Here is a 21722-nt window from a genome sequence, read left to right on the forward strand (position 1 = left end):
GAAAAACCTTCACTCGGGCAAAGTTGTTGGTCTGAAAAAGTCCTTTCATTTAAGGGGTCAACCGTGAAAATCGCTTGGAAGAAGCAAGAGTTATCTACAAATTGGACAATATTAGTCTAATTTGACAATCAAGGCTTATCTACTTGTTATAAGGTAGAGTTCCATCTCTTTTCCTCACAACTAAATTTCTCAAAAACTAGAAAAGACAGATTGATCTTTTGTTGGACAAAGTTGTGTGTCTTTATAATATCAATCAATTGAGGGTTCATTTGTTAAAATCGGTTAAGAAACTAAAAAGTTATAGAAGTTATGACTGTTTTAGGTCTGCTGAATGTTGTTGACAAACAACGCTGGTCTCTGTGTCTGTCAGCGGTGTCAGCTGTCACGACTGCTGTCAGTAGTCAATCGAAAGACAAAACAATATCTTCAAAAAAGTGCGACGTGCATGCAAACCATATCTTCTATTTTCTTAAGCAAACACACGAATTAAATCACCAAATTTCAAGTGCAATGGATGCGTAAGGAAGTGTCGAACGGGGCTACGTAAAATTTCCTTCGGCTGTGCGTGTGTGTTAGCGAGTCCTGCTGCAGCAAGTGCAGTGCAAGTGTTCCCAAAATGTCCGTGGTTCGAACGAAAGTCCTGGGACTGGTGGACGTGATAATGCGTGTGCCCAGTCTGTTTATCATAGACGAAATACTCAAAATGGGCATGGGCGTGCCGATGCAAGTGGCATTGCAGGCGACCAACAGTACCGTCCAATCAAATTATGAGCTCCCGATGGAAAAAATGCTCCCGGAGGACGAACGAGGAATGCAGGATAACATTGAAATGTACAAAGTCATCTCGTTGGCCGTGCTCAAGTTTCTCATCTGCCTGTTCGGTAAGTGTGTCTGATCGGCTGCCAACCCGTGGGCTTGGTGGTTCATAAGAAAAAAAAAAGTCTTATGCTAACAGTACATCCAATTTGCCACCGTGCAAGCAACCTGTTTGCCAAGAATACGCGAAGCATTAAACCGCATGACAGCTGTAGCCTTGACGCGGATGTAGGTTATTGTGGACGGCTATCTCATTCAAAGGTAATTTCGTTCGTCCATGCACAGTGCGGCCGCAACAAATGCAGCACGCTAGAGCTGAACAAGAAACAACTTTTATCAAATGACTTACTTATCATTGAAGGCCCATTTTTCTTACGCTTTGTATCGCAAATAATTGTCCTTGGAACCTAACTTTTCGAATAGTATGAACTGAAGGTTCGTGCTTCCGTAACATCAGGTGTATCAAAATTCTCCCTCGCTACCCTCGTTAGCCTCCAATATCCGGTTGGGGTTAGTGAACCTCCCCGAATGTGTTGTTCATCGTCTGAAGATCATCTACTTCAACTTTTCTAAATAGTTCCCATCCAACTGGTCGCATCACTGCGACCAAGCCAATAAGTTACCTTCTATTTTTCAGATGATTAGGATTTTTTTCAAACATAACTCATTTCCACCGTCTGTCTCGGTTCACATAAACTTGTCGACATCGATGAGCCATGAAGCGATTAGTTGGAAGAACAATATTCGACACACTTACAAATTACTTCCTTCGACTCCTCCGACTTCGTTCCGCGTCTTCAGAAACGCTTCGAAAACGTCCCACTCGGAGTTGGTCAAGGAACGACATATTAAAGATTCATTGTATATTTTTGATGTAGTTCCTGCATACCAATGTCTCGTTCATCGCGTGACCACCAGCGGATAGGAAAAGTTATACATCGATTGTTTAATGTAGTGGCGCTAAACATCTGGTTCGTTTTCCTATCTGTGATGTTTATTTGGTAAATAACTATAATTCACTTCATAAGGCCACTCTAGGAAATGAACCAATGTGGTGGACATTTGTAACAAGTGTAGCGTCATGGTATGATTTGATTGGGGCGCGTCGTGTGGATCGGACATTGTTCAATGATTCAGCAGGTTCCCTGATAACGAAGAAACCATGCCTTTTCTTTTGAACGATACCGGGGCACGATAGTGGAATACATTTGGATTTAGCGTATTTGTAAAACGAGTGACGCCAATGGCGTGCACAAACATGCAGGTGCACACATGCATCGGGACATTCGCGTATGCAAACATACTAGCGCTGTGGCTGTTGAATAAAATTGTGCCAGACGAACAGCCCCCAGCTGAACTAATATGTGGCAAAATGTTGCGACGCCAATAAATATAGATTCTCCAAATCGAGCAAAGCGCAAAAAGTTTCACCTAGTATGCCACGATCGAATTATGACGTCAATCTGTTTTTAGCCGACTAGATGTAAAACAGAAAAAAGGACATTTTGTGCCGTGATGTGGTGTGAAATTAATCGGCCCTCGAGATGTTAATCTAATGCTGGGTTCGGCAACCTCCTGTTGATGCTCGCTTGTGAAATTTACATGCAAACAATTATTTTAAAATATTTACATTACACTTCTGATCTCCCTCTCTCAGGTGCAATCAGTGCGGCATGTGTGTTTATGCTTTGGACTCGTCATTTAGTCATCGTGTACATGTACATTCTCTCCGTGGGCTTGATATTTCTCTCCTACTGGAGCAATGTGTCCGCACTGTCGGTCATATCGGATAGCCCAAGCCTGTTGGAGGATGTACTGTCGCTCAATATGGACCGGTTGCTCGATCCGGGAGGTGTTCTAATCTCCATACTACCGCACCTATTGGCCCAATGGCTAATGGGTGTCATATTCGCATATATTCATTTAGGACCCAGGTAAGGCCCACCTACGAAACACACTGCAGCAAACGTTTCTGTTATAACTAATCGGTTCGTTTTTCAGGTATAAAATCACCCAGAAAGCTCTGCCGTTTAGCTTTCTTATGCCGTTGCTGCTCGCGATGCTACCACTTCCGTCGGTGGTGTTGAAACATTCCCCCGCGTTTGCTGCCATCCTGCCCCTAGTGCTGTCCAAGATTGCCCTCTGGAGTTCGTCTTTCGACGTGGTCAAGACGATCCTCAACGGGTATCAGCATGCTCGCAATTTTGCCGGTAACTTTGGCATTGCGACGTTGATCGAGAATGAGTGGCAACGATTGAACGTACCCTGCGTTCTGCGAGTCTTCTGGACCTTGCGGCTCACCGAACATCTCGTCAGTCTGCTCATGTCCTCCGAAGCACCACTACGGTTTGCGGCTACCGTTCAAAGCTTGCTAGTCAGTGGATGCGAAACGCTTACGGCCGTTCTCGGTATGACCAGTATCATCTCGCTGATCTGCCACTACATCGGTAAGATGTTTCAGCTGTTCCTGCTCTCCGAGGACTATGACGAGGACAAGTCGATCGGTACGGTGTCTGCGATACTGTTCTACATTCTTGCCCTCCAGACAGGCCTTACATCACTCACGCCAGACAAGCGTATCGTCCGGTTGTGTCGCAATATGTGTCTGCTAGTGACGGCTTTGTTGCACTTTCTGCACAACATTGTTGCACCCATACTAATGTCACTGAGTGCTGCTCGAAATCCCTCACGGTAAGTACGGTTACGGCAGTCCCTAACCCACACCCAACGTAATTCCAAACCGTACGCCTACAACACGACACACATCTAACATCATTCCCCGGCGCGTTCCTTCATACGTTACGCGTTGTGCGTTCCTTTTTTGCAGCAAACGCCATGCAAGGGCGTTAATGGTGTGTGCTTTCCTTCTAATCGCGCCGGGATCACTGTTGACTGTGCTCTGGTCACGCCACTCTCCCTCCACCTGGCTGCTAGCCGTGACCGCTTTCTCGGTGGAAGTGATCGTGAAGGTAAGCTACTAACCGTTTTACCTACGGCACCCCCTATCACCGCTTACAGATGCTCTTTGCAGGCACCATTTGCTTTAAAACTGCTCTTGCTTCTTCCCCAGGTGCTCGTAAGCTTGGCAACTTACACACTCTTCCTGCTGGACGCACGTCGGCAAACGTTCTGGGAGAAGCTGGATGATTACGTCTACTACATACGGGCGTTTGGCAACTCGGTCGAGTTTTGCTTCGGAATTTTCCTCTTCTTTAATGGTGCCTGGATATTGACGTTTGAGTCCGGTAAGTATCCGTTTGGGCCTATACTACTGGATTCTGTTTTCATTCCTTCACCCGTAGTATCAACGTCCGCTCTACCTTCACAAATCGCAGTCCAAAACCTCATATCCAATATTGTTGTTTGGTAATATACTTCCTTCCCCAAAAACCATTGTAAATATGTTTCTCTCCACAAATCTGGATGTTTGGGTCGCTGGTTGAAGGTTATTCTTATGGTCTGTCCTGATTGAATATATCAACATCCATTGCTCCAACTTTTTTGTCTATGATTCTTTATTGTCTTTTGTACAAAGCCTTATTCCTTATTTTTCTTTCTCTCTTAATTTATTTCTTGTTTGTTCAATCCGAACAAATCTCCCACCCGTCCTTCCCGAACACCAAACAACACTGACCATCCAACTAACCGCTCCTTGCTTTTGGGTGGATGTTTCACTCCACTCGCGCTACTTCATCTAATCGCACCCTTCCAATAAAAAACATCCCACACAAACCTCCTCCCCCATCCGGCACTCCATCCGCGGAATGTTGATTTCGTTGAACGCGCCACGGCTTACATTTAGAAACGATTCCCATAGGCGGCGCCATCCGTGCACTGATGATGGGCATCCATGCGTACTTCAACATCTGGTGCGAGGCGCGTGCCGGCTGGGGTGTGTTCATGAAGCGGCGTACGGCAGTGCACAAAATTTCGTCCTTGCCGGAGGCAACCATCGCCCAACTGCGCCAGTTCGACGATGTGTGCGCCATTTGCTATCAGGTAAGTAAACACCTTGGCGGCTGTTGACGCTCACCAAATATTTAAACACTTTTGTTTCCTACACGCAGGACATGACGTCCGCTAAGATCACGCGCTGCAATCATTATTTCCACGGTGTTTGTTTGCGTAAATGGCTTTACGTGCAGGATCGGTGCCCGTTGTGTCACGAGATTATTATGAACCAAGATGTAAATCCGGGTGAGGATGGTACTGAAGAACGAGTTCACGATAATGGACAGGTAAGACGGGATGACTGCAGTAATAGGAGCAAAATCTTCCAGGGCTATCTCCTGAAACAATCCCTAGTTAAGACAACACAGAGCGTGAAAGTTAATTTTTTAATTTTTTTAGCCACAAGGCTCCGATGCCATTGGACTCCAAAATATGTCACAAAATACAACTGGTGTCAATTTGCAACCGCAAACCTCCGGACAATCGAGTGGTACATTACTTTCGTCACTGACGGAAGCTGAAAGTGAAGCGACTGGAGGCGATACCACCAGCGGAAGCAGCAGTCAAAGTGGAAGCGAAGGTACGGGTGATACAGGAAATTTAACCAATGGAAGCACCGGTAGCAGTAATAGTAGCGGTGGTACCCTTTCCGGCATGACGAATAGTTCCCTCGTGTCAGCGGCTGCCATCTCGTTCAATCTTCGACGACATCATGCCCTGTTGCAACAACAGCAGCAATCGCAACAAGCACAACAATTGTTCGGAGAGCAGCAGTCGCGCATGCAGCGGGAACTTCTGTCGGCGAGAATAAGCTCCGAACCCACAGCGAGATCTTCGCCCGGTCGGGCTGAATCTGAGCAGCGACGATCATCCACATCGACGGATTGCGATTGCGGTCAACAGGTTCCCAGCCTACTAGACGATGATCATCCGTGATGGAGCATGATGGACTGAATGAACGGGTCATAAGACGTGAGCTTACTGGGCGTGGGATCGAAAGAGATGTCGTCAAATGTACATTCGGGAACGTGATGGATTGGTATATGTGAGAGTGAAAGAGAGTATGCAAGAGTGTATAATTTATGTATGACTGACGAAGGCGGCTCGGGACCGATTGGAACGACAGCACTATGCTGTTTGTAGATCGTTTGGGACACTAACAAGCTGTTCCGAACGCTACCTGCAGAAGTGTGGTTTTTGGGAGATGGGTTAGAAATTAATTGTATCAATAGGCTATCTGAGCAACGCACCGAACGAATTGCGTACGGACAATTCGTCTAGCTTCTTACCGCCCCCTTAGACTTGCCACTTGTGGATAGTGCGGGTAGCGCACAGAATTTTCCATCCAAACTATTTCATACTACAGGCCTCCAGTGAGGGTGGAAAATTTGATCTGCAAGCAACTGTTTACCGCAAGCGATCGTCACACAACTGAGCATCCCTTGCTGCACCTGGTACTGGTTGGAAATGTGGAAATGTTCTGAGAGAAAAACACGCACAAGCGTAACCGTGTGAGCTTGACTTATTCGCGCATCCAATTGATCCGCTCGAAAACGGGGAAGCGCACGGCCAAGCGAAACCAATTGTGCAATACTCTCTTTTCTTCCGCTCGACTTTCGTAACCACTGAACGAATCTTGTGCGCGGCAAAAGGACGAACAACGGAAAAACAAACAATTGACTTGCGAATGTAATTAAAATCGAATGCAAACCTGCAAACCCGCAAAACACAGTGACACCGTAAAGTAAATGGGTGACAAACATCAAGACATTCACCTTAACTGCAATCGATTAAAACGAGCGCGGTTTCCGCGCAATTAAATCCGACTTACAACGTTTTCCTTTTCGCTCGCTTGTTGTTGTTTTTCTCAAAATTACATAAATTCAACCAAAACAACGTGCAATGTTTGAACGACTTTTCCTCCGTAAGGCAACCTTCGCCGGGAAGGAATTTGTTCATCAGCAAACGCATGAAATAGCAAATCAAACTCATTTCCGAGTAGAAACCAAATTCGGGCACCTCGAAACCGACGTTAATGGAGAATGGTTAGAAGATATATGTTTTTTTGTACAACGGAACAACGTTAGGAACAAAAAAGACACACCATTTAGATTAGAGAGAGGAAGCTTTTTTTTGTGGTAGAAGAAAGTGATCAAGGATGCTCTGTGTTAGATTTTTACGTTCTTCCTTGTTGTTGACTCTTATTTTTAATTAATTGTATTGATGCATAATAACTCCTCAGTGCTCGCCACTTGTTCCCCCACAAAGACAAAGGACAGCTCAGCTGTGCGACAGTGGAACAGTAACTGTAAACTGAAGAATAAAAAACTAAGTTCGTAAAACTACCATAGAAGGTGTTTCAAATCCGAAAAGAACACAGAGAACCATGGCGCTTGGAATTGTTTGACAAACACAAAAACTAACGACAAAACACTCTAAAAAAATTTATTCAATTTATAAACTTACGCTCTTATTTTTCATCTCGTAATTTTTGTATCCTCTATTTTTCCGCCATATTCCCTACATAGGAACAATTTACGCTACGGATCCATGAGGCACTGTTGACGTTCAGTTTCTTTGCGCTCAATTAATTATGTAAGTGTAACGCATATTAGCATCGTTCCCTTCGGGCTTGGGGCCACGGACCTACCGGTGGTAAGTAGTTTGAGCTTCACTGTGTCAACTGTGTGCTGCGCGCGCTATCACTCCCGCTTTCTCACTCGAAGGAGGGCTAAAAATAACGTAAAATTCGCATACAAACATCTTCCCGTTCGCGGTCGCTGCATTTATTGCCGCTGGGAGGAGAATGAGGGGGGTTCGTTAACCATTTTCCCGCTCGTGTTGGTCTTGGGTTCTTTTTCGCACTTGGTTATGAATTTTCGGAGGTGCTTCTTTATAATTTAATCACCACCTTCGCCCCTTCCCCGGGGTCAAATGCACTGCACCACGAAGATAAATGATTTTGTAACACCGTGCGCCAAATCCATTCACACCGCAAAACAAAATGTGACCCAGTTTTGGAGCCTGGACACAAAGCTTAGACACACTTTCCGGCACGTGAAGTGAAAATTACTTCCAAAGAATGGTGCGATCAACGATAGGCGAAATATTGCATTCCTAATGTCTCCCTGGCGGTGCTTTGGCCAGTTCTGGAAAAACAAAACATAAAAACCAACCCCTTTGAGTTTGGGTCTCCAAAGAGCGACAGCAATGCTCACCCTTCGTCGTCCAAGTGTTAAAGTTTCCATTGTAGATCGTGATCGCTGGCGCTTTTCTTATTCATGCCGTTAAACGAGGCTGCAAGATCGTGGTGGGGATGTGATCGCGAGGAACGAAACACTTCACAAAAACAGAACTTGCGCCCCTCGCGGCAAAGGAAAATTGTATTCATACGAGACTTTTGTCGTTAAAAATTTTCGTTTCTGGAGTAAATTTTAGGCTGGGGAAGCAACGGAAAAAATGTGTAACCCTTGCCGCCAACAGCTGGCGACCTAATTTCCGGTACCGGAGCTGTCCCACTTACAGGTCGGGTTATTTTTCAATGCTCAAATCTCTTCCTTGCTTGCGCCATCGCGATCTTTTGTTACCCTGTGATGGTGGCCATATCGTTCCCGCTGCCGACGGATTACAAGTACACACGTAACACTTAAACACCCAGGACCCGTTTCTTCCTCGGTTTGCATTCGGTAGCCCCCAACAGCTGGACCATCCGACACTAGGCCAACCGCGATCATGCAGATTTAGATCGAGTTTCCACACCTCAACGGCAAGGCGGAAGGTAAAACGTAAATCGGAACCGCCGGGATGGAATACCGTTAAATGACCGATCTCGGTTAGTGTTTGCATACGAACCCTCCGCGTACCTTAAAGGGGTGCAGTTCGCCGTAGAAGGCGTTTTCGCGCTGTCATGAATCATAATTAAATTACAATCGTGTTCGGGGGATCGTGGTGTTTATTATTGTATTTTTATTGTATTTTATTCTACCTCTGCACGCCGAGTGTTGTACGCGAAGCATCTGCCTTGGAGGCGGCCTCACTTTACACTTCCCTCGGCTTTTTCTGTCTTTTTATTCGCGAGGGGCCATCTGTGCATCTGTTTGCTCCACTTCGGGCATTTAGGTCCCCGCTCCCGGAAGGTAAGGCTCATGTTGCCGGTATGATCGCAAATCTGCTGTGAAAATGAGAACAAAAACCGGCTGAAACAAATTACTAATTAATTTTAGCTTGCAAGGATTAAAAGCGGTTTAAATCCAAGACAAGTATTTCCAACCAAAATAAATTCTACTTCTATTATCTCCCATTATTTTTGATTCAACTATTCATTTCCCCCCTGCTTACGCTAATTTGATAAATGTGTATTTTATCGACATTTTTTCAACTTTTTTCTCCCTCAGCACACCATAACCGATGCTATTCGGACAAGTACCCTGAAGTGTTTGCCCATTTCCGTGGACACGATGATACGTAGGATGCCTTTTAAGTTTCGAGATTTGAAAAAACTGGTGATGCAATCTACCAACTAACAATTTTATCGTAAAGTTTGACGTTTTTGAGGTTATACGTACTCAGAACGTTTTGACATAGGAGAGCCATTTGTGTTGTTAAAAAAATGTTAAAAGTGTCAATGTCCGCCAAATTGTAGAATTTGGTCGTGGACATTTTCGTGCGATTATTTTTTGCTACTTTCGACGTGAATTGTCACAGCAGTAGTGTATGAATGAACTTAATTCATCTTTTGGCGATGAAGCTCCATCAATGATCAGTATTTATCGATGGTTTGGAGAATTAAATCGTGGTCGGAGTTCACTCCAAGATGAATTTCGTGAAGGTCGTCCAAAATCAGTTGTTGTTCTGAAAAACATTGATGCTGTGCTTGAACGGATATTGCAAGATCGTCATGTCACTTATCGGAGATAGAGACAACCTTAGGTATTACTGGGACCAGCATATACTTAATATTGCATGGACATTTAACTGTCAAAAAAATTTGTCCGCGTTGGATCCCACGCAATTGGTCAATCTCTCAAAAAAGACTAGTGTCGATTGCAACTTTAAACATTTTTTTAACAACACAAATAGCTCTCCTATGTCAAAACGTTCTGAGAACGAATAACCTCAAAAAAGTCAAACTTTACGATAAAATTGTTAATAAACAGATTGCATCACCAGTTTTTCCAAATCCCGAAACTTAAAAGGCAACCCTCGTAATATAGAGATACACAAACCCGACAGCAGTGATGGCTTCAGTCGATGACACTACTCGACCGTAATTGTACTATTGTCTTACCAGGCCCATATGCAATACTATTGCTTAACATGCATGCGGATCGGTTGTGGATGGGTTTGCACAAACATAACAAAATGCTGCAACATCGAAGCAATTTTCCCCGATAATAACGTCCTGTACTTTTCGCACAAACTCGTGGGACATTGTCAACCCGGTGCAATTTAGGGGAAAGTGGGCATAATGGGGGTAAAGGGGGATTTGTAGGAAAACCCTAAGTTGTTTTTTTTCACCACCTCCACACCATAACGGTGAAAATAGGCATACTTGTCGTGGCTTGTGACACGCCAAAATTAGACGATAATCCTCCATGTCGGATGGCTTGAAAGTGAAAAACTTGACAATTTTCCTGCCGCTCATGCACATCGTTGACGGCACTACTACCGTGTGACACTATACGCGCCCTTGAAGGTAAAAGCGATGAAGGAAAAACGCCTTCGAACAAGACAGATTTGTTAGACGCCAGCACAATCGGATTCACTTTCTTGTCGATTTTCGTCCGGGAAATGAATGCCCATTGTTTTTCAAATTAGTGGCAATTTGTTTCGGGTGTTATTTCCCCGCTTCCGTCGCGGATGGCGCACATGGGTCAATGGGTGTTTTTTTTTTTCGACATGTCCATCTTCTTATCAACGGCTTTCAACAGTGTCTTTTCTCTGGCACCAGCCAGCGCTGGGAGATGTTCGTTTTGCCATCCCTTGAAGCTTGCATGATCTCAACAACTTGATCTTGGCACCCTGCGATCCCTTTCTCCTTAGCATGCTCTCGCTCGATCGTGCCGTTTCCACAAGGCAACTGACAGACGACACATGCCTCCCACACCGGATACTCCATCCAGCGAAGCAATCAGCCCAGGGGAGGAATAAGCAATCCCAAAGGAAAACTACCCCCTCCCCAAACGGTAGGAATTTGCTCTGCAGCAAAAGTGAATTAATTTTATTGTTTCGGTGTATCGGTGCCGGTGTTGAACCTGCCCGTTTGTTTTTTTTTCATGGCTTGCCAAGCTGGTGGAGAAAAACTGTGTATATTGGTAGTTGCATTGATCGGTTGGAGAAAGGTACAGCAGAAATTCGACGTTGATCAATCAAATGTCCCTTGAAGGTTAATTAGAGCAAGTGGCCAAGTAATACTAAACACCCTTAAATTACAGAAGAGGTATTTTCGCCCACTATTTTATGAGAGTTAACCAGATATCCCCTTTAAACTGCTACATAACTCTAGATGTGTTCTTAAAAAACAAAAAAAAACACCCCCGTTGGGTGGTATGTTTCCCGGGTCTTTGCACCAACCCTGGTTCCAGTCGACCGAGCGACATTGCTGCACTTCACCGCAAGGCCAATGGCAAATGAATAAATCTTTACTTTCTATCTTACGTTTCCGTTCGCAGCAGAAAGCCTTCTTGTGCGCCTTGTGAAGAAGGGCAAAAATCTTACGTGAAAGAGGTGATACACCACGGAAGTTTAGTAACCCGGAGTACCATCATCATCATCATTATCGTCATCATTTGGGAAGTATTTGTTGAACCAATATGCTTCTAAAGGTAAAGAATACGTGGTGGATAAATGGTTAACATTTTTCTTAGGTAATAAGGTCATTGGTCTTGGATTGTGCGTAACCTCTTCATTAAATTTTGAAAATGTAGAAAATTAAAATATGTCAATTGTTGTTTTTTTAGAAAAAATGCAACATTTGTAATGAAACAATCATCTTGATCGATCATTGCGTTTCACCTGCGCCCTACGAGATACGATCTTTCGTCACCGCCGACCCTTCCATTGCACCAAAGCACAAAGTGAAAGAAAGTGCAAAACAATCAGTAAAACTCCGGCACATGCCAAACCGTCTAACGAGTTTCAGGCCTCGGCGAAGGGCTCGGTGCACAGACGGGCATGGGAAGGTTGGCTTGGAGGGATCTGTGCCAGCCAGGGGACGCCACGGTGTGAAGGGCCACAGAACAACGACGCTCGACGTTTACTGGTCCGGAACACCTGGAACCGGCCCTTGCAGTGCGGTTCCCCGTCCGTGTGACCGTGTGCGGGAGGAAGACGCTTTTCACGCAATGTGATTTGTGTGTGTGTGTATGTTGTTTTTTCTTCTTTATCCAGTTGCTTTATCTGCAACCTTCCGACCGACCGTTTACCGTCTTGCTCTCGCGCAAAGATACGGCAAGGCGGTCGCGTCTTGGTCTCGTGGCTCGGAATAAACTGTTGCACCGACATGCAACCCGTTCGGCGGTCCGTGATGACTGCCAAACCAACCAAATCCCCAACCTTCCAGTGCCTGCCTCCCGTTCGGCGTGGGGTGCGGAAGATGGGCCACAAAATGGAACTTGAAATGAATGTAGAAAAACTATCAAACAACTCCTACCGGCCGCCCCTCATAAAGGATGACTAGGGGAGGAGAAGGGCTAGGAAAAGGTGGTCCCATCATTGGATATACACGCTCGTCGGTACAGTTTCCCTCCCCAGTTCGGAACGGCTGAATTCGGCCGAAGCTGGTAGTTTTCCACCATTTGGTTCGGGATGGTTCAGTCTGCAGATGACTTTCGACGACGGTGCGGCGACTGATCTCGTCCATTAGTTTTGCGACCGGGCTCTCCTCTCACTGGTGTCCGTGATCTACGGTCGGTGAAAATACGTCGTTCCGTGGAAGAAGTATATTCGAGAAGTAAATCGCCTTCGTGCCGGATCACCCAAGTTACATCTGAAGGAAGTTTTAACGGTCATTACCAACGATCAGCAAAAAGAGCACGATTGGATTTAAAATGTGGCGCCATTTTTGGATATTTCTTCTGCTCTGTTTTACGGCACCCGAGCTGATTTTAGGTGAGACAGTAGGCGGAAACGGTTTGATAATTCGAAAAATACATAGGTTTGTGATTTTACAACCCAGTGAGTGAAAGCAGAGTCGCGTCTTTAGGCGTAGCCTTAAGAAAGTTTTTTAAAAACATGGACACGCAAGCGTTCAGTGCCCCAAAACCATGGACTGGGAACAGTGTGATGTAATTGTTGAAATTAAACACCCCCAGTGCTTCTATTTCCCATTGTTTCGTTCATCAAATCGTGCCCAGTGAGAAAAAGAAAGAAAGGAAAAAGAGTGAAAACTAACAATAGGATCCGTAGTTTGTGAAACATGTGACTTGTGGCCATAAAACAGGCTATTTTGTAAAGGGCAACCAAGGTGCAATGTACTAGGCGTAGACATTCTCCAACTTTAAATGACGGAGTGTTTGTGGGCTTGATTTTCAGGGAATCACTTAATTCCATCACATTTATACGGTTCGAATAATGTTTCACCAATGATCCTAGCGCCAATGATTTCTTATCACAAACATAGAATGCGTTCCGCATGCAAACTTAGAAGTTGAAAATGTGCGCACGGGAACAGTCTCTTGCGGTTTGTTCCAAAACTAAGGTCAGGGTTCCCAGAGGATAATTCTAGTGGGAAACGATTTGCGATCAGAATGTACAAATTGCGTCTAGCTTATCATATGTTTCTGGTTGCTTTCTGTAGGTCGCACACGCACGATTCGAAACATCTACGGTCAACGGTGCGCCAACAGGTTGGAATCGGCCCTGGACACAACACTCCGGCGCAGCCAACAACGTTCTGGCTCCAGTGTAAGTGTTGCCTAGGTATCCTTGGAACATTGTTAGCAAACAAATTTTAATAATTTTTGTACATCCCAAGTCCATCATCGATTTCTCTGACAATGGGCCCCAACGACAATCGCTGTTTGGCGCAAGCGGACAAAAGTCACCATTCAGTGGCACTAATTATAACGAAGAAATCCAGCAAATAGTGTCCAACTATAAGCAAAAATTTAGTGATCCCTCGCTAGGGGCTGGTAAGCCCTCGTACTTTCCACCATCGAGCCCCACGAGCCTGCTGGGAGCGGCACAGGTCGAGGTGGCCAATCTGCGCGTACGCATTCCTCAAAACCACCAGTGGGTCGTGGTCGACAGGTGCCAGTTCATCGAACACAATCGCACACTGGACACCAAGCTCGAGTTTCCCGACCTGCAGATCAGCGGACGCGTAATTATGCATCCGTCCGGTGGTCGCTGTGACATGATTCTGCGGCTACGCCGAGCAGGCATCGAGTTCCGGACCATTCCACTAATCCCGGCAGGAGTTGGCGAACGCAGCCGGCAGGCCAACGTACGCACCGACTCGCACTTCTCCGAGCCAGGCTTTATTTCAGTCTTTGCCCATAGCTGCGAGGGCCCAACCGGTATCAAGTATCGCATCAACTCCAAACGGCGCCACTTCCTGAATCGGCAACCATCTTCGCCGGCGACAGCATCATCTTCCTCATACTACGGGCGTGATCGTCGCAGGTCGCTAGATTACCTCGATGACGATCTGATGGGCAACGATGACGATGGAAAGAGTGACATTCTGAAGCTCAATGATGGTGATAGCCTTTTCCTTTCACCGTCGACTCTGGTAAATGTGGACAACGAGCACTGGGGAGGCGAATTTGAACGCCCGCAGTCAAATCCAGAACTCGATCCTAACAGCCGGACATTCTTTGCCGATCGGAATCCGTTCTCCTACTCAGCCTACGGATCCCCGAGCACGTACGGGTACGGCCCTGCACAACCCAACACGGATAAAGGCTGGCAGAATGTCGAAACGAACGAGGCGCTGGACGATGCGTATTCTAATGAAATCGACAATCTATTCTCGAAAGGCGTCCGGGGTCTACTGACGACCTACATGCAGAAGGCCCTACAACCGGCAATCAAAGAAACACTAATGGAGAGTATGGGCTACACGCTATCGTATGGCTGAGGGAATGTTAGGCTAAATCAAATGATTATGTTTGTAATAAATTATTTTTAAATTGTACAAAAAACTAGAAACAGCTTTTTTTATTTTACATTCGGTTTTACATATGCTATTTCGGTCTCCGGTCGGTCGGTGAGGGATCTTTTCATCAATACCTCGTTCAAAAGTTTCTCCAAGTCAGTTATACGAGTTTTCAGTTCAGAGTTCGTATCCACTAATTCCGCTTTCTGTATTTCCAGAGACTCTTTCTCATGATTTAATTGTGTTACAGTTGCTTTCAATTTGCTGATTCTATTTTCACTATCTTTAATCTTTGCTTCATAGCGCTGTGTTAAAAATGTTTCATTTTTATGTAATTCATTTTTTAAGCCAACTATCATATTCTGGTAACCTTCAGAGAATTCTTTAGCCATTTCATCTAAATTATGGATTTCCGATCGCATTTCACTGTAGATCTTTTTCTGATGCACATTTGCTTCCAGAACTTGATTATCTTCCGTGGTCATTTGCTGCAGTTGCTCTATAGTTATCGTTAGTTCGGACATTCTTTTTTCGATGCATTTTTCGTATTTTGCAATCGATGCATTACGATCCAAATATAGCACCCTATTTTCCTCTACCAGCTTGTTGTTTTTCTGTTCCAACTCAGCCTTTGTAGCTTCGAGATTTTCTACAGTAGTACCGATTGTTTGGGCAAGTTGGATTCCTTCGCGAGCCAACTGGGTTGCGCTTAAAACAAATTAAGAAAAAGAACTCATTTCATTACACTTCCCTACTTGAAGAGTTAGACCACTTACGTGCTCGATTCCATCTTTTCCTTTGTATGACGTTCTTCTGGCTAATATGAAATTTCCTTGGTTTAAAACATATGGGACGAATAAGTTACAACATTTTTGTGCCACTAAAAATAATTGCTCAGATTCGACCAGAACCTTCTGACCGCGAGACTCCAACGATCTGTCAAATATTTCGTGGCGTTACCTTAGCAACGGTGCGGCAAGCCGGCATCGTTCTGCTTTGTGTGACGTATGTCATTGAATTGAATGAGATCTGCTCATTTGAATTCAATTTATCGAGGCGGAAAGGTGGCGTTGTTACAGATTCATAAGTATTCGTTTGATTTTACAGCAACTAAAAACCATTAGCTCATCAAAATGTCGGATAAACCAATGTATAGTGACGAATGCAATGGAAGCCAACCTAGTGCCGTGCCTGTGAGAAACTGCATCTTGGAGCACGAATCTGTAAAACAGATAAGGCATCTGATATCACTAGAAAAATCAACTGTGTTTGTCGAACTTGTACGTGTTGCGTCTAAAAATATACAGCAGCACAAGTATATCGAATCCCTGGAAAAGGCGCTCGAAAAATCAATCGATGAAATGGTGGCTATAAAACAACTTCTTCTAAGCGACGAAGAATACCAATCTGCTGTGGAAACTTTGTATGTTGTCCAATGTTTCTGTTTTTTTTTTTGTAAGTTACTCATACACAGCTGAATAGTTAAACGCAATCTCTTTGTTTTTATCCTCTACAGAAAACATCAAAGGCAGAAGCTTGCACACAAATTCGAAGCCGAACATCAGAAAATCGACTCGTTTGTAAAACAGATTGAACAGGCTCAATTGCAGGAAAAAAATGAGGTTAGAATCAATCGAGTGACAATGGAAAAATTAAACAAACACATTGCTGCGATGGGAGGGAAAGGTAATGATGTGTAATTTTTTGACGTTCACGTGACTTTGGAATGTACTTTTTCCGTACTTTTATCTTTCAGCATCCAAGCAGGCAAATGAATACAGTGCACTACTACAATGCTGTAGTTCATGTAAATCAGAACTTACAGGAAATATCGAAGAACTGGAAAAGGAAATCGAAGGCCTTTCTGCTGCCCTAAATGAGTCGACATCTAAGTATGAAATGTTGAAAAAGGAATATGCATTGAAAAACATAAAACTGTCTGACGACGTGGCACAAATGCAGTACGAACATGAGCAAATGAAGCCTATTATTTCCGAAAAGCATGAGACCATCTCAAAATTAAAATTCCTCCAAGAGAAAGCTGCAGAAGATTTAAAACAAATGAATTTGAAAAACGAACAAAATATGAATAATTTGAGGAAAGAGCTGGTCGATGTAGAGCAAGAAACAAAGAAATTGGTTGACGAAAAACAACATGCTTGTGATGCAATTAGCAAACTTAAAGAAAGTATCCGAAGCGAAGAAAATGAAATTCGTGCTCTGCAAGAAAAAACGAGCAGTGTAGAAAAGCATGCAGCTAAGTTGGATGAGGACCTAAAGACAGCCGAATATAGAATCAATGGCTTGGAGGAACAACTCCAACAGCAGAAAAAAGAACCTACAACTACCGGTATCACGATAACACCAGCTCCAAAAAGACTGCAGTTTGCTACGGTTCGACCACTTCAAAAGAAAAAAAAATACAGTGCCATTCCGACACCAGACCGGGAGGGCGATTCTATCAGCATAGTAAGTTTTGTGTGGGTAAACCCCTCCTGTTTCATATTTTTTCAAATAATATCTTATTACTTGTATACCATATTCTTATTGGCTTTTTAGGTATCATTTCACCACAACAATCGCGATACATATACAGAGAGTTCCAATTCTGGATTTGATACCGGAGAAGTCATGGATGATAACTAGCTGTCGTCATCGAGTTACGACACGTTAAACAATTGTTTCCTTATTATTCAAAACACTCAAAACCACATATTAATTGCATATCACTATGTACAACTGGAGTATGATAAACAAAAACCTTTATAAACTTTCATGCAAAATATTTTGTATCTTTTTCTTTACTTTTTCTTGAATTTTCTAATATAAACATTGTGTGTTGTATCTTTTATTGCCAATTTTGGATTTAAGAAAAATGATCTATTTTAATCAACGAGCATGATTTAAAAATACCCACGAAGAATAGTTGAGTACTTTCGTCTATGTAGAAAACTGTTTAAAAATTGTGTAATAGGCTGGCCTATATTGAAACGGCTTCAATCGTTGCCTAGCAACAGTACAGCCATCTTTCTTTTTTGCGGGTCTATTGCATTGTGGAGTAGATGACATCTGCTTAGTTGGGTTCAAGTCGTCGAGACGAAAAGGTGTCAACGAAGCGTTGTTCATTACTTTCTGCTAGTTAAACATTTAAAACGTGAGAATGTCGGATAATCAACCGCAAAAAGGCGAATTCAGTGACAACCAATCAAGTCCTAGTAGTGTTGAGGATTTTGCAGGCAACACCATGTCCCAAGAAGTTGCGCAAGACTTACACCATCTAATGTTTGAGGATAAAAAGGCTTTGCTTACCGAATATGTACGGCAAACTATTAAAAGCTACCGGCAGCAGAACAATATTTTCGGCTTAGAAAAATCGTTGAAAAAAGCAATGATTGAATTGGAGATGGTTAAACAACATCTGCAAAACGAACAACGATGCCGAGCGGACGTGCAGGCTTTGTATGTAATCCAATTGTTCTTTTCATGTTTTCGTATTATCATTTTTTTCATCGTTGTAGAACAAAAGAACGCCAAGAACTGTCACGTAATTTAAACGCCAAACAGGAGATAATTGATAGACTTGTGAAACAGGTAGAAACGGTCCGCGCACAATTTAAAAATGAGGTCCGAACTAATCGACAGAAAATAGAAGATTTGAGCAAAGGCGTTTCGGTGATGGGAGAGAATGGTAACCATTTATTTCTCTTGTTTAAGTACCTATAGCATGTACTTATTTTAGATCTTCTGTTCTTTTTTTAAAGCATCCAAGCAGGCGAATGAATTCCAGACACTTGCGGAACGCTGGAATGCATGTAAGATGGAGCTCGAAAAAAGAATCAAGCATTTGACGGAAGAAAAGAGCGTACTATATGCCAGTCAAATTGAATTGGCGACAAAAATTGAAACATTGATAAAGGAGCAGGAAATGTCTACTATGACACTATCTGAGGAGCTAAAAATAAAACAGCAGAAAAATGAGCGCGGTAAGCATGAGATTTCCGAAATTAACGAGACAATCACAAAGCTGGAACAAGCGCAAGATCAGGCAACCGAAGAATTTAAGCAAACCAAGCTGAGTGGTGAACAACTTCTCAATAATTTCCGGGAAGAGTTGCAAGCCAAGCAGGCGGAAAAAAAGAAACTGCTTGATGAGAAAGCACAAGCATGCGATGAAATTCGTCAACTTCGTGAAAATTTAACAGAATTGAAAAATAGGAAGCATGCCGCACTAGAGAATCTGAACAAAACTGAAGAATTGAACTCGCACAAGGGAGAGGAATTGAAAAAACTACTTGCAATGGAGGAAAACCTCAAAGAGCAAATAAAGTCAAAGTCAAAGTTTCCCAACATAATGAAGCCAGGAGCACAAACGAAAATACCTGTACCTAAACCTACATCATTAAGTACAAACAAGAATGCAACAAGAATAAGCCAGGAAAGCGATTCAATGAGCATTGTAAGTTTTATAAGTGTTAATTTCTCTGTTAAGCATTTTTCAACTAATGTTGTATGCCATATTTTATTTATTTTTTAGGTATCATTTCATCATGACAACCGAGTTAGATACATTGAGAGTTCCAACTCCAGATTCGACACCACAACCGAAATGGATTAATATATCCTGTTTTTTTCTTCCCCTTTTCATTTCTCTTCAACTAAAAAAGATATCTGTTTTCGCTAGAAAACATATCTTTGTCATTCCTACACCTATTTGCTTATGTTTCCATACACGCACACTGAACATGGATTTAGATTTTCAATAAACATGAACTAAATTTCTATAAACTATTCTACCGGTTATTCTACTAGCCTTCCTTACCTTTTTCCTATTTTTGAAGGTTCTGTGCATCTTTGGTTAAGTACTAAAGTGGAAGTGGCTAATTACATGTATGTGGGTAACGTGTTTCTATCCATGTGTTATAAATCATTTTTTAATAAAATATTTAACTTCCCTCTAACTTGTATCTTGGTGGTCCATAATCATGTGGTACACCACCAGGCGCTAGCTGACATCTATTTGCTTAGAAAGTACATTTGATGTGGACTTTGCAGGCTTCGTCACACTGAACTCTTCATATTTGATCAAAAAAGGAGAAGCATCACCAGCACAGCCAAATGGCCGTTGGAGTTCGTGCTCGTCCGACCAGTTCCCTGCTCAAACCATGCAAAACACTGCGCTATGACGGCTCCCGCGCTGTTGCCTCCAGCGGGAATGGATGGATCTGGCGGTGGCTACAGTATTCTTCCAACACCCGCTCAACTATCCCGCAAAAGGCGCACGCCTCGATCATCGCGACCCGCGCCACAGATGCTCTCGTTCTGGCGTTCGCGTAGATGTTCGGCATTTTGCCAGCGGTTTTGCCCGTCCCCTCTGGGGGCCGAGCGAGCGAAACAAGTTTCACTTTCACTGCTCCACATGCGCACCTCGACCTGTCCGAGGCGATAATGCCGAGTGTGCTTGGCGGAATGTCAATGCGCTGGAGAAATTTCTTCTCCCGACGATCCGCGTGCGAATGAGCTTTCGGGGCCAGTCGGTGAATGACACCAGTTCTGTTCAGACTTACGGAAACAGAAGTCGCGTGGTTAAAAGTTACTCTCTTGAATTGAACGTGATTCTTTTGCTTCAGTCACACGCGTGGGGCTCGTTTTACTTTCGGATTGTAGTTATCGCGGGATAAAATCTGAACCACAAAAATACGCACGTACCAGCGACGATGGCTGGCACTATTTTGCACCTCAGCATAGTTTGCTTGTTGGCAAGCTACCTCTCCGGTGTCGATTCGGCCGTCATACTACCGAAAATACCTGACGTTCTAAATCCACCTGTTCCGGACGGTGTCGACCTAGTACAGCAGTCCGCCTTTCTCGAGAGCACCGACCAGGACCCGGAAGTGACCCCCGGCCTATTCCAGGGCGACATGGCCATGGACAACCGGATGTACCGGTACTGGCGCGTCGGCCTGAACTGGGATGTGTTTCCGGAGCGCATCTGGCCGAACGGTACCGTACCGTACGCGATCAGTCCATTGTACGAGGTGGACGATCAGGTGACAATACTGCAGGCCATCCGCACGCTCAACTTCATGACGTGCGTCAACTTCGTACCATGGAACGGCAAGGACAAGGACTTTCTGCTAATCTGGCCGATTAAGTATCCGAAAGGTTGCTGGAGCTACGTTGGTAAGATTGGCGGCACGCAGATCGTGTCCTTGCAGCCACCGGACGAGCGTAGCCCGAACTGTCTCGGCAACGAGGGTCGCGCGATTCACGAGTTAATGCACGCGCTAGGCATCTTCCACGAGCAGTCCCGTGCCGACCGGGATCGCTTTGTGAAAATTATATGGGACAACATCATTCCAGGTAGGCGAGGGAGCCCTATGAAACATGAAACGAACGATTGAAACGTCGGTACTTCTTTATTCGTCCTCTTTGCAGCTTTCAAATCCAACTTCGAAAAGCAATCGTTGAAAAACACCACGTACAGCTTCGAGTACGACTACAATAGCATCATGCACTACGGGAAAAACTACTTCAGCATCGGTAAGGGTAAGCCGACGATTGAGACCAAGATGCCGGGGATCAAGCTCGGCCAGCGCCAGGCGCTTAGCACGACCGACTGCCTGAAAATCAACGATTTGTACAAGTGTCTAGACAATCCTAAGATAAGCAAAAAGTACTACAACCTTTGCAAAACTCTTGGCATTTGAGGACCGCCTCTGGCTGCCGCCGATAGGAATGTATTTTACGGCTATTTATATCATTCAATCTCGAATCATTTACCAGCTACACCAGCAGTGGTGTATGACTGCAATCTCTCAATTCGCAAACCCCTTAAAATAACACTTATGCGATAAGT

The 21722-nt window shown here is 44.1% G+C and overlaps 6 protein-coding genes across 7 annotated transcripts; 5 read left to right on the forward strand and 1 right to left on the reverse strand.

The window, feature by feature from the left end:
- The first annotated feature begins 490 nt into the window (after positions 1–490).
- LOC131261141 (protein TRC8 homolog) lies at positions 491–6946 on the forward strand. 2 transcript variants are annotated; one of them, XM_058263070.1, is made up of 8 exons: positions 491–881; positions 2474–2750; positions 2818–3507; positions 3644–3785; positions 3887–4061; positions 4619–4815; positions 4884–5054; positions 5167–6946. In XM_058263070.1, the coding sequence occupies exons 1-8, from the start codon at positions 617–619 to the stop codon at positions 5701–5703; spliced, it is 2454 nt and encodes an 817-aa protein (XP_058119053.1). In that variant the 5' UTR covers positions 491–616; the 3' UTR covers positions 5704–6946. The 2 variants fall into 2 exon arrangements, with proteins under 2 accessions (XP_058119053.1, XP_058119054.1); XM_058263071.1 differs by having other exon boundaries at positions 4634–4815.
- Positions 6947–12815: 5869 nt separating this feature from the next.
- On the forward strand, positions 12816–14848 carry LOC131259394 (uncharacterized). Its single transcript, XM_058260874.1, has 3 exons — positions 12816–12876; positions 13565–13671; positions 13742–14848. The coding sequence occupies exons 1-3, from the start codon at positions 12816–12818 to the stop codon at positions 14846–14848; spliced, it is 1275 nt and encodes a 424-aa protein (XP_058116857.1).
- Positions 14849–14928: 80 nt separating this feature from the next.
- LOC131259284 (chromosome partition protein Smc-like) lies at positions 14929–15755 on the reverse strand. The gene is made up of 2 exons (XM_058260737.1): positions 15643–15755; positions 14929–15574 (listed from the first exon to the last, which is right to left on the reverse strand). The coding sequence occupies exons 1-2, from the start codon at positions 15654–15656 to the stop codon at positions 14929–14931; spliced, it is 660 nt and encodes a 219-aa protein (XP_058116720.1). The 5' UTR covers positions 15657–15755.
- A 469-nt stretch (positions 15756–16224) lies between these two features.
- On the forward strand, positions 16225–17645 carry LOC131271495 (uncharacterized). The gene is made up of 4 exons (XM_058272942.1): positions 16225–16289; positions 16383–16552; positions 16623–17335; positions 17426–17645. Exons 1-4 carry the CDS (start codon positions 16228–16230, stop codon positions 17510–17512), a joined length of 1032 nt encoding a protein of 343 aa, XP_058128925.1. The 5' UTR covers positions 16225–16227; the 3' UTR covers positions 17513–17645.
- A 333-nt stretch (positions 17646–17978) lies between these two features.
- On the forward strand, positions 17979–19761 carry LOC131271494 (golgin subfamily A member 6-like protein 4). Its single transcript, XM_058272941.1, has 4 exons — positions 17979–18325; positions 18385–18554; positions 18628–19322; positions 19401–19761. Exons 1-4 carry the CDS (start codon positions 18027–18029, stop codon positions 19479–19481), a joined length of 1245 nt encoding a protein of 414 aa, XP_058128924.1. The 5' UTR covers positions 17979–18026; the 3' UTR covers positions 19482–19761.
- A 691-nt stretch (positions 19762–20452) lies between these two features.
- On the forward strand, positions 20453–21586 carry LOC131271497 (hatching enzyme 1.2). Its single transcript, XM_058272943.1, has 2 exons — positions 20453–21226; positions 21302–21586. The coding sequence occupies exons 1-2, from the start codon at positions 20581–20583 to the stop codon at positions 21571–21573; spliced, it is 918 nt and encodes a 305-aa protein (XP_058128926.1). The 5' UTR covers positions 20453–20580; the 3' UTR covers positions 21574–21586.
- The last annotated feature ends 136 nt before the right edge of the window (positions 21587–21722 follow it).

This window comes from Anopheles coustani, chromosome 3 (genome assembly GCF_943734705.1).
Source record: "Anopheles coustani chromosome 3, idAnoCousDA_361_x.2, whole genome shotgun sequence".
In the NCBI taxonomy this organism is placed as follows: domain Eukaryota; kingdom Metazoa; phylum Arthropoda; class Insecta; order Diptera; family Culicidae; genus Anopheles; species Anopheles coustani.